The sequence below is a fragment of the Oryza brachyantha genome, chromosome 7 (assembly GCF_000231095.2).
Source record: "Oryza brachyantha chromosome 7, ObraRS2, whole genome shotgun sequence".
NCBI classification, from domain to species: domain Eukaryota; kingdom Viridiplantae; phylum Streptophyta; class Magnoliopsida; order Poales; family Poaceae; genus Oryza; species Oryza brachyantha.
Genome location: NC_023169.2, coordinates 16,161,604 through 16,173,894, shown reverse-complemented (window position 1 = coordinate 16,173,894; position 12,291 = coordinate 16,161,604). Strand labels below are relative to the sequence as shown.

At 41.7% G+C, this 12,291-nt stretch overlaps 2 protein-coding genes and 2 non-coding genes across 4 annotated transcripts; 3 read left to right on the top strand and 1 right to left on the bottom strand.

Moving 5' to 3' along the window:
* Nucleotides 1-3,123: 3,123 nt before the first annotated feature.
* LOC102708636 (SPX domain-containing protein 6-like) lies at nt 3,124-4,438 on the top strand. Its single transcript, XM_040526169.1, has 2 exons — nt 3,124-3,580; nt 3,683-4,438. The coding sequence occupies exons 1-2, from the start codon at nt 3,356-3,358 to the stop codon at nt 4,214-4,216; spliced, it is 759 nt and encodes a 252-aa protein (XP_040382103.1). The 5' UTR covers nt 3,124-3,355; the 3' UTR covers nt 4,217-4,438.
* A 2,467-nt stretch (nt 4,439-6,905) lies between these two features.
* Nucleotides 6,906-7,102, top strand: LOC121055056. The gene has a single exon (XR_005812275.1). It is a non-coding gene; the product is annotated as a U2 spliceosomal RNA (small nuclear RNA).
* Nucleotides 7,103-8,150: 1,048 nt separating this feature from the next.
* Nucleotides 8,151-8,352, top strand: LOC121055082. The gene has a single exon (XR_005812300.1). It is a non-coding gene; the product is annotated as a U2 spliceosomal RNA (small nuclear RNA).
* Nucleotides 8,353-8,702: 350 nt separating this feature from the next.
* LOC102708356 (transmembrane protein 87A) lies at nt 8,703-11,534 on the bottom strand. The gene is made up of 5 exons (XM_040526236.1): nt 11,279-11,534; nt 10,221-11,190; nt 9,887-9,982; nt 9,490-9,626; nt 8,703-9,219 (listed from the first exon to the last, which is right to left on the bottom strand). Exons 1-5 carry the CDS (start codon nt 11,485-11,487, stop codon nt 9,015-9,017), a joined length of 1,617 nt encoding a protein of 538 aa, XP_040382170.1. The 5' UTR covers nt 11,488-11,534; the 3' UTR covers nt 8,703-9,014.
* Nucleotides 11,535-12,291: the final 757 nt, after the last annotated feature.

The window sequence follows — 12,291 nt, the reverse complement described above, 5'->3', positions numbered from 1 at the left end:
AGTGAAGCGGTTGGGCCGTAGCCCAAGGGCCTCAAGGTTCTGGGCTTCAATTTTGAGAAACTTCCGGCCCATCTCGCCGTGAGGCCCGTGTTGAGGCCCATGTAACATTGAGATCGACAGGCTCTCATCGTTTGTCTTCTGATGATTATGTTTATTTATTATTATAATCAAATATTTGGATTTTAAAAGTTGATTTAATGGTTTTCTTCTTTGTGATTTATTTTATAGTATTTGCTTTTAAATCATTATGGAAAGGAATATAATATTTTTATTCATAAATTGTATTTTGATACGGCTTATTCATGGTTTATTCTTTCGATAAGCAAAAAGTGGAAGCCTTGAATCTCAAACATTTTTTGAACCATTTTTAAAAATATATATTTCTTAGGTTAAAAGGGATAGTATCAATCAAGGAGTACATAAGCCTAGCCACAAGTCCAATATTAAAGGTTAGGAGTCTTTAAAAACAATTATTATAAGATGCACAATATTTTGTTATTTACAAGTTGCACCTCAAATGTTTACAGCTATTATCATAAAACTTCTTCTGGTCTTATCATCTTCTCCTTTTCCTATAAGTCTTATGGATGGCTAACATTTTTTTTCCAAAAAAAAATGATCCTAAATTCGGGTAGAAGCATCCTGTACTTGATTTAACTGACTGTGAACTTATCCCTGCAGCTCACCTTAAAAAAGCAAATGGCATTAAAAAAAAGGGCAAACAGGAGAACATCACTATACGCTAAAAGCAAGGGTTCTGTGGATAATATGCTGTGAATAAACCATGAACTGTCTGAGAACTCATTAGAGCATCTCCAACAACTTCATCTAAATTTGATCATACATATCTTTATTTGGATGATCATCTAAATTAATTTCATTCTTTATATCTCTCTTTGTGCTCTACTAGATCATTTATATATGGCATCCTCTATGTCTCTTCGAAGGATGGAGAGAGATCATCTAAAATTTGAAGGTTCTCTCCTAATATGAATGACATCTAAAAATAGATGATGGGATGACCGTTCTGTTAGAGCTTAATTTGTAATCTCTATTCTCTATTTTCAGCACAAAGGATAGAATAGATGAGCTGGAATGTTCTTAGCCCTAGCCCCTACGCTCCTAACAGGCTAACAGCCATCCTTTATACGGGGAAGTATATAGCAAAAGAAAATGTTGATGTCAAAAGAATGGTCCTTCATATCTGTCTGCCTGTTCTTTTTGAGAGGATTTGATGATGCATGATTCCATGATATAATTGTGCAATTATGTACCTCTTCTTCCGAGAGGTCATATCCAAGAAAGCAGCACTGTTTCTCTTTCCGAGAAAAAGTTTTTTCTAAAAAAAAGACAACTGTTAATTCATGACCATCATATTTAAGAGACAGAGACATTCCGAATATGCTAATTCATGACCATCATATTTAAGTTACTTCTACTAAAGCATAATTCCCACGAAAAATCCTATGCTTGTTTCTTTTTCATGGAACAACCTTCCGCTGCTGTCACATATGATTTGTAACCGTCCACGTTTATATTGTACACTGTTCATTGTAATTCTTGAAAATGACAGAAACCTAGAATATATATATTCCTTCGATTTGTGCTTTGAGTATACTTTCAGTCCCATTATTTCGCTTAGGCTTATTAACGATTAAAAATAATTTATGGATAAAACGTTTATGTGCGTGTCTACAATCTAAAAGTAAAAATTAAAATCAAACTACAATAAATACCTCTAAATCAACTATAAATTTTTGTTTTAGATTTTAAATTTTAGGTTATAAACATAAACGTAAGCAAAGAGGTGAGGTTGTTTGCTGTTTTGACCGGCTATAAATCTAAAATGATGCCTGTATCACGATATTACAAACCATAAATTATACATGTAAAAAATTTTATATGGTATGCAGGGTGGCGGTGAGGATTTTATATCGTACTGTTTGATAGTAATTGACAACATATGGATTGTACATATCTATTAATAACTACTAATACAGGAAAAGTATCACAGAGAATCCAAATCTAAGTGGTTGCTGTTCCTCCAAACATGCTGAACTTAGAAAAGCTTCCTAGCGGTGTAACTTCAAGAAGATACCGTGGAATCATATCCCTTTCATCTCCTGTGCTTCCAAAGCCTAGTAGCAGATTGTCTTGCTAGGGAGCAAAAGCCACTAGCAACCCATGGTTTTGGTTAATATACCTCCAAGCCTGGAATATGCTGGTGTGTGATTAGAATTTTATTAGTCACCACTCTTTCTCGATCCCTACTCCAAGAACATATGTCGCACATTTTACCAAAATCACTAAATCCACTAGCCATATGTCCCTCCTAATATGTATATATATATATATATATATATATATATATATATATATATATATATATATATATTTCTACGTCGTTCCATAAGTTCAAAATTATAAATATGATTTTATAAGTACATACGGACAACGTCGACAGGAAACATCATAAATATGTTTTTCGCTATAAATCAATGTTTTTTAGTCATGGTTGTCGCTCTAACTGCGTTGTGCTTCATATGGTGTTAGAAACTACAATCATCCTTGCTCTAATACGGAGTTGTCACTTAAGTCGATACACAGCAACAAAATCATATGCCGAAACTTGATGATCGGTAACTAATATTACTAAATTCATTGTAGACTTCAAGAAAATGTCAAACTCAAACAACAAATTTGGGTTAAACACAAGAGACTACAGAACCTTTTTTTTATTTATTTTTAAGAGGAATACCATTATGGTCTTGTTATTATCGTATATGTGTTTTTACCGAGAATATAAGAAGTCGTTAGAAATATCATATAAAATATTATTTAAAGCAGATTTCATAAAAAAACTATATTCTTTTTTGAAACTACAAATTTAACAAATTTACAGTGAACACAAATAACTTTCACAAATTTTATAAACATCACTCCAAAATTTATATTATACCTTAAACGCAGACTACGAATCATGTAGGATAGAAACCATGGGAACACCCGACGTCCAAATAAAACCCATGAGGTATAAAACCTGGCGTAGAACGTGAACATCCGACGTCCAAATAAAACCCACGGGGTGTCCATAGCGCGTTCTCGGCACCACCACCGCACCCTTTGTCAGCACGCCTAAGCATATGCCGCTAAATATTCCACGAACACTCTGCTCTTATATTGCGAGCACTCATCACACCCAAAATCCACCAAAAATACACAAAATATTATTAGCTACCTAATGCTGTTCTTGCTGCGTGCGATTGATCGAGGCGACGAGATTAGTTAGCAGCTAGCAGCTCAAAGATTGGAGTGATTTGTAGTAGCTGGTTGGTTTGATTGATCGGTTGCAGAAATGAAGTTTGGCAAGCTGCTCAAGCGGCAGATCGAGCAGAGCCTCCCGGAGTGGAGGGACAAGTTCGTGAGCTACAAGGAGCTGAAGCGCATCGTCAGCTCCATCTCCGGCTGCCCGCCGTCGCCGGCGGAGGAGGCCATGTTCGTCGCCGCCCTCGACGCCGACATCGACAAGATCGACTCCTTCTTCCTCGAGCAGGAGGAGGAGTTCGTCATCCGCCACAGGGTATTATATGTCGCCGTCTCCTTCCTCTGTACGCAGCAATCGCTAATTCGACTGCGGTTGTGACGAACTGGTGGTGGTGGGGGGGGGGGGGGGTGGCTGCAGGAGTTGCAGGAGGCGATCAAGGCGGCGGCGGAGAGGAACGCGGCGGCGGCGGAGGTGGCCGGGATCCGGCGGGAGATCGTGGACTTCCACGGGGAGATGGTGCTGCTGCTCAACTACAGCAGCATCAACTACATCGGGGTGGCCAAGATCGTGAAGAAGCACGACAAGCGCACGGGCGGCGGGCTGGCGCCGGCGGTGACGAAGGCGGTGCGGGAGCGGCGGCACTTCTTCAACAAGACGGAGACGGTGTCGCGGATGGTGCGGGAGTGCGAGGCGGCGGTCGGGGCGGCGCTGTTCCCGTCGTCGTCGTCGGCGGCGGAGGCCGAGGGGCAGGCGGCCGCGCGCCGGGACCTCGAGGCGCTCGCCGCCGCCGAGCAGGGCATCTTCCGCAACACCGTGGCGGCGCTGCTCACCATGCAGGACGTCCGCAGCGGGAGCTCCACCCACGGCCGCCACTCGCTGCCGCCGCTCACCCTGCCGGACTCCGACTGGCTCCGCTCCTTCCAGCCGCCGTCCCCCATCCCCATCCAATGACCACCGGCGACCTCCTCGTCGTCGGCTTTGATTTTTGCCGGGAAATGCTGCGATGCTCTACCATGTAAAATTGCTCAATTATCTCCTTTTTTTAGTTGCTGTTCTTGATTTATTTTCTCCCTTTTCTTTCAGTTTTTTATGCCGCTTATACTAATCAAAAGCGGCTAAATAATGTAAGATACGGGTTAGTTATTAACAACATACGAACAAATTCATACGTGTTTGGCTTCAAAATATTCAAAAATATTACGAATTCGTTTCTTCCACTTCTTTTCGAATTTTGTTGATCTTGTGTTACTGTCAGAGTCATGCGTCAAAATGAGATCGTTAAAAGAAGGCCAAAAAAATAAATAAAATCACATGGACAAGGCAGCTGCGACGGCGAAGCGTTGAACGAAATCATCTGGCGATGTGAATGTGATAATCATTTGGCCGTGATATTTCAGAATCTTCAGATCGTCCGATCCACGAGTCAAACCCACAGTCCAGCGTAGAATTCTTCAGGTCAAAAAAGGGTTTCAATAATACACATGCAAAGGCAATTCAATTCAGTTGTCAAATATATTCAGGATGATTCTTTTGGGGTTGTGGCAATATACCTAGATGTAGTAGCTGCGAAGTGGGTGCAGAGATGACATCGAAAGATGGCAACAGTTTTCAGCGAATTATTTTATGTTTATATTTTTGCTTATATTTATTATTTATGTTTATAAACTAAACTTCTAATTTTCACGTTAATTCTAGAGTTGATTCTAGGATAAAAATAGCGTAATTTATTTTTTAGTTTTTATTCATGTCGCTAAAAACATGTATATAAAAATTTAATTATAAATTATGTTTATTTATAAATACGTCATTTTATTTTCCCCTAAAATCTAACCGATGATCACCAAGAATGAAGTCAATAGACATGTACACTCCCAAATTTTGGTGCTTCCCAATTCGCATGCTTTGTGTCGAATTTGGAGGAAATTCGATCAACTTTGTGAAAATATCGTGATATTTCACCCAAAAAGGTCATTACTGTATTGGGTCTCGCATTACAACTCAAAACAATTTGAAAACACCCAGTGGCACTACTAGACTCTTGATGTTTTGTTGTGAGGAATGTATTTAACGACTCTTTTTAAAAAAACACATTATATTTAGAGTGAAAAAAAACCATGTTTACAATCACAGGAACAGGCGGATGTCCGGTGGATGATGATCTAAAATGCCCTAAATTGTTACCCCCTATTACTACTTATATTTATGCTTATATCTAAAATTAAAAATTTTAACTTTAAACTTAGAGTTAATTTTAAGGTTTTTTATCTAAGTTTATTTTTCAGCATTGACTTTAAAATCGTTAAGAATATGTATATACATTTTTAATTTATAAATTATTTTTTTGCAACCCCTTTATATGTACATGTATGAGTTATTCAAAACAGACTCCGAACACCATATTGATATTTTTTTAAAAAAGAAGTCTCCACACTTCTCAGGATTGCCGGAAGATGACAGGAATATTCTTGGCAGAGTTTTTTTTTTTTTTGGTAACAATTCTTGGCAGAGTTGAGACGTTAGGCATTGCACAGATAACTCCAACGAAAAGCCGACGTGTTTATCGAAGAATTAGCATGGGATATTCCTCAAGAAATGCCAGTCTCTCCGGAAATTGGTTGATCCTTTGATGCCAAGTTGCTTCTGCAAGGCCACACACACTCTGAAAGAGATGTTCTTTTTTTTTTCCTTTCCTTTTTGTGTAAGAGAAGAAATATAGAATTTGCCTGTGAGTTTGGCTGCGTCGCCGGCGTCTCGTTCCCAGCAAACTGAAATATCTCCTCGCTTCATGGAGGCGAGCAACTAGGCAGCAACTGATTATGGCCCTCTTATTTTATGGGCAAGTAACTAACACGGTAAACATAGTAATAAATAAATATATAATTAATTAATTATTGAAAGTAGGAACTTAGAAAGTGAATTGATATGATTTTTTAAATTAATTTTGAAATATAAAATTTTTATAAACAACATGTTTAGTAGTACAGAAACATGTACGTAAAAAACAAGAAAAATCTAGGTACAAAACTGGGATAGTTTACTATAGACTGAGCCATAGTTTGAAACAATTCATGCATTTTATATTTAATTAGGAGATAAAGGTACATGAGCATGACCAGTGCAGAACGTACTGTTAACCAGTTTTACAGAAAGGCTTTCTAGCAAAACCAGATTATTGATAAGCACAACATTGTGCAACAATAACCTCATTTTTGTTCAAAACACAGGTATTCTAGAACCGAAAGGTGTGTGAATTAGGTAGGGACAGTTACAACCGATTTTGAATTTTCATAATTTGATTTGTGGTACTAATTTTAGGGTCTTTCTCGTCTTCCGTTAAACAATGTTTGTTTTCATGATTGCTAAATGGATACGTAAACAATCTTCTTAAGAAATAAACTTCAAACTTCAAAATTGATTTGCCTTAAGAAAATACTTTGAGTCAAGCACAGCCTTACTACGTTGAGGCCCATAGAGAGCTTATCTGGGCCTTCACGTGGTTTGGGCCAGGAAGAGCATATACATTGGCCTCCTCAAGTGTTGTTTAGGCCCGGGGATCTTTGTTTAGTACCATATCGTCGATTATGAGAGGGATCAGCGGCATGAAAGCTATAAAATCATAGTTGGTATCACGTAGCAACTCATACCTTTCTCGGCCTTTTGGCTAAGATCAAGTGTAGTATCTGTTCTTATCAGTTTAATATCTGATACGTGGACCATGTGTCCACTTTGATATTAAATTTATTTTTTGTGGGGGAGGGCTCACCATCGTGGCTTGCCACTAGAGCTCTCGAGCGTCGCTTTGGCGTTGCACTACAGCCTTAGCCTGGCGCACCCCAACCAAATCTCAATTCGAAGTTTGGGCTATTTTAGTTTTTCTTTTGCAAAATTTAAATTCTTACCAAGCCTAAAGTAAGTTACACATAATCAGAATTATAAAATAGCCTACTATTGCATTATTAGGCATCATCTAGTACTACTCATCTTACTTCTAAAGTTTGTCATAATCAGAAATTCTAGAACCTATTTTTAGAACCGAAAGGTGAATGAATTAGGCAGGGACAGTTACAACCGATTTTGATTTTTTTTTTAGAATTTCATGTGTGGTACTAATTTTAGGGTATTTCTCGTTTTCCGTTGAACAACGTTCGTTTTCATGATTGCTAAAAGGTTACGTGAACAATCCTCTTGGGAAACTAGATGATATCTCGCGTTTTGCCACGAGATGTATGGATGAATGTATATTAAATATGTTAAAATAATACATAAATATACTTAATTCAGGATACATAAATGAATATTCAGGATACATAAACGAATGCAGGTTAAATAAGTTAAAATAATGGATAAATGTACGTTGAAATATTATAAGAATTTATTATGAAAATAGTAAAGGGGACGATGATTTGATATTATTGCATAATAATATTTAAAATCTAATACACTATATATGATGTAGCATGATTATATAACTTTAAATTAAATATAATAGTTACTAATGAAATATGACATGTCAGGTTTGCATGTGGAGCTTATGTAGCATATTTGCATGAGTTTAAAATATAACAATTGCTAATGGGTGATGATATGAGATATGTGTATGTTGAGCTTTATAGTTAATGGGTATAGGAAAAATAGATAAACTTCAAACTTCAAAATTAATCCGGCTTAAGAAAACAGGCTGAGCCAAGCACAACCTTACACTATATTCAGGCCCATGGAAAGCTTATCTGGGCCTTCACGTGGTTTGGGCCAGGAAGAGCATAAACATTGGCGCATATACGCGCTGTTAGGCCCGGGATTTTTGTTTAGTACCACATCGTCAATTATGAGAGGGATTAGCAGCAGCAAAGGCTATAAAACCATGGTTAGAATCTAATAGCAACTCATACCTTTCTCTGCCTTTTGGCTAACATCAAGCGTAGTATCTGTTTTTATTAGTTTAATATCTGATATATGGACCATGTGTCCACTTTGATATTAATTTATTTTTTGTGGGGAAGAACTCACCACCGTGGCTTGCCACTAGAGTTCGAGTTCTCGAGCGTTGCTTTGGCGTTGCAGTACAGCCTTAGCCCAGTTTCACTTTGCACAATTTCAAATTCCTAGCAAGCCTAGGTACTTGGCAAATCATTTCCATGAGAATGTATTCAGGCAAAGCTTTAGTTGTTTTTTTCCGTGGGCGTTCAATGAGTACATATTATAAATAGAAGGGCGCACTTATTTTAAAACGGAAGTGATGATAATATAAGGGCATGTTAATACTAAAGCCCACGGTGGGCACCTTTATACAATAAAGTTTTCTTTAATAAATGTTAAGAGTTGACTTTAAACCGTTGCTATACATGACAATTTGTTTATGTGGCGAACGAGGGAGTCAGTTAATAAGCATATTTGTACATGCCCTAACAGGTAAAAGATATGAGAAGATGGCCCATTCTAAAAAGATTTATGAATTAAATAACTAGATTTATGACGGTGATTATAGTTCAACGATCTATACAACACAGGTAGGGCCGGCTCAGTGACGCTCCACATCTGCATCTCTTGCCCCCAAATCAAACATTTTTGCAACAACATTCCCCTAATTAAGCTACCCACCTAGCTCGGATTTCGAACCGGTTAACAGTATACCTATCGTGTTTAAACTAATCAACCACTTCCTTAATCCGTTGCACATTTTTGTGTCCCATCCTGCTACCAGTAGCAGCAGTGTAGCAGTAAGCTCTTCTTGCTGCCGAGTCGGTGCTCGTCACACCCGTTTGAGCTCCTCGCCGGCCTTGGCGTACACGCCGGAGTCCGTCCTCAGGATGATCTTGGCGTCCTGCGTGACGTAGCACGCCCAGTTGTCCACGTAGGACAGTGGCCCGGGCCTAATCAGCGGCCGCGTGTCCTCCACGTCATCGTCGTCGTGGTGGTCCGCGTCCTCCTCGCTCTCCTCCCCTGAATAGGCGAACCTGCTCGGGCGGATACACGCGCACACCCACAAATGCGTAAATCTTTCGCTCATAGCTGTGTTATTTTGGAGATTAACGATGAAAAATAAAATATTATCTAGTTTTTTATAGCTATCTAATGGTTTAAACTGTCAAATTGGTTTTAAAAAATCTATTTTAGAAAGCTAAGATGATAAATTTATATATACTGTTTTTCAAAAAAATGGTATATATCAAAAAAATAAACGTTATGATGGGCCTGGAGAATGGCATGGGATGGGTAGTGCGTACCTCATTGAATTTTGAGATGGCGCCCATAGGAGGCATATGGCGCAGAGGAGTGCGAAGGAGATGAGCTGCCACACCGCCGGGATCACCCACGCTACGCGCCACCGCTCGCTGTGCTCGTCGGTCGACTTGAAGTGCACCTTCGTTTGAATTTTGGAACAAGTATCATTTAAAAGTACTAAAACTCTTTCTAGTGTTAATTAATTAATCAATTAATTAATATGAGCTTGTACTAATGTACCATACGAGTAATCAAGCATCTGTGATCATAAAAGTCACCAGTAATGTGGACAAAAGAACACCCAAGAAATTGTCATTTATGAGAGTAAAAACAAATACTGAAATTCTCAATTCTGCATATGCTGAGCCATCAGAAAACAGCTAGGGCTGTTGTGTGTACCTCAAATGTGATCCAGCCGAGAGACAGAGCCACGGTGATGATGAGCGAGTTGGTGAATTTCCGGTACATTTCCAGCTTCGCCGTCATCCGCCTTGCCTGTAGCAACCATATCAATGTTACAGAATTCATCGGTGATTCTTGAAGAACTGACAGAATTTTATAGTTGCGTGTGCGCGATGATACTGTTCGTGTGTGTTTTCTTTGTAATCGATGAATATTTGAGAGAATTTTGTGAGTTCAAAGATGAAAATCCTCGCGTTTTCACTTCTACTTAAGTTTATAAGCCGATATTTCGCGAGCGAGAAGATGAAATGATGGTGAATTACGCGCGCACCTTGAGCTTAGTAAGAGTTCTTGACAGCGAGCTGAAGATCCAGTAGATGAAGACCGTGTTGAGGACGGCGACGGGGAGTATGAAGAAGAGCCTCCTCGCCGGCGAGTGGTCGCTGACGATGCCGACGTTCTCGCCGACCTCGAGCACCTCCGCCGCGGCGAGGTACGCGGCGCCGAGGCCGGCCACCCTGGCGCTGGTGCAGCCCAGCGCCGGCCTCGTCACGCCGTACCCCATGGCCACGAGCAGCACCAGCACGCGCCCCGCCGCGCCGCGCACGGCGCCCGACGTCGCCGCCCAGAACGTCGTCCCCGCCGGCCGGACGCCCGACTCGTCGAACTCGGCGAGGTCGAAGTACCACGTGGTCACCTCCACCATGCCCAGCGCGATGGCCGCCGTCGCGAAGTTCTGCAGCGGCGACACCTCCCTCCAGAACCTCGCGTACCGGGCGAACCAGGACGCGGCGAGCGCGGCGAACGCCAGCGACATGCCGCCGTAGAACGGCTTGAGCGGCGCCATCCGCCCCGGGAGGTAGCCGTGGCTGTTCTTCCAGATGGTCTTCCCCTCGGCGGCCACCTGCCCGGCGGCGAGCGAGGGGTCGCAGTGGACGAAGTGGAGGCTGTACATCCCGGTGCGCGTCACGGCGACCGTCTCGTCGGGGAACGCCGCCGTGAGGATGCCCGGGGGGAACGACGCGGCGAGCACCTTGGGCCAGCCGGAGCCTGCCGGCGGCGCGGCGGTGCTGGTGCTCGACGACGCGGCGCGGTACACGACCGCCCCCTCGGTGCACCCGCCTTGCCTCGCCATGGCCGGCGTGCAGCAGAGCGCGCGCTCACCACCGACGTCCGACCCGCCGACGGCGTCACGGTCGCCGGCCTCGAAGATGACCGCGGTGACCGTCACCGTCCGGTTGCCGTCCTCCTCCGCCACGGACGCGGCCTCCGGCGTCCTCCTGAACGCGACCTTCTCGAAGCTACTTCCAAGAAACCAATTCAAACGACGAAGCAATGAAACCCACAACCAAAACTCCGGCCACCGCCGGTCCGAGCTCAAGCACGTACCGGACGAACGACTCCGCCGACGGCGACGCGTAGACTCCCTCGCTGCCGCCGTGTAGCACGAAGCCATTGCCAACGCTGGCGAACCTCTCGCCGGAGTACTCATGCACCGATGCCTCAGCACACAGGACGGCGCAAGATACGACTACCACGGCCACCGCCGCCGCGACGTGGAGGAGTCGTCGTCGTCCCATGGAAGGCGTCATTGACATCGCCGGAGACGGGAGGCTTCACCGAGCTGAGCTCGTCTGAGTACAGCAGTGACTACCGCCACCACGACGGCGTCGCGTCGCGTAGAAATACGAGAGGCGGAGGGATCCCAAGAAGTGGAGGGAGAACGGAAGAGACGACTTTGACGTGGGGACGCCATGAATTGTTAGGTCCACACCCCCTGCAGAGAAAAACGAGATAAATCCATTGAAATGTGACAAAAGTGAGAGATGGAATTAGGCAGACATGCATGACAAAAGATGACAATTTGAGAGGGAACCGAAGATGAGGAAGATTTGTCATTGAGATTATCTTTGCTGCATGATTGGCTCCATTTCGTTGAACACTATGATACATGGAAGTGACATGCGGTACGTCAAATCATGTGTTTTTATGTAATGCTTTGATTTAACATATAGTAATATCTCTCGCTCAATTTTATATTAATACATTAGTCAATACATATATATATATATAAAGTCACTATATATATATATTATATATATGTTCAAATTTATTAATATTTGTTTCTTAATTAGTGTTCGCTCTGTTACGTATATAGTTAGTCTTTCACTTTTGCTATTGATCAAACGTTTGATTTTTTATTTTTCTGTCAAACACGCGGGCAATATATGGAGAGCTAGAGGAAGAGGACGTGTATAGAATTTTTGACTTGCGGGTATGACTTCAAATTATCATCCAACATCAATAATCGGATTTGATTGATGAAATTAAAATTTTCAAACATTTGATCACTAAGCGGACCCTTTGTCTTTTTGGCATTGACTTCATTAATCTATTAATTA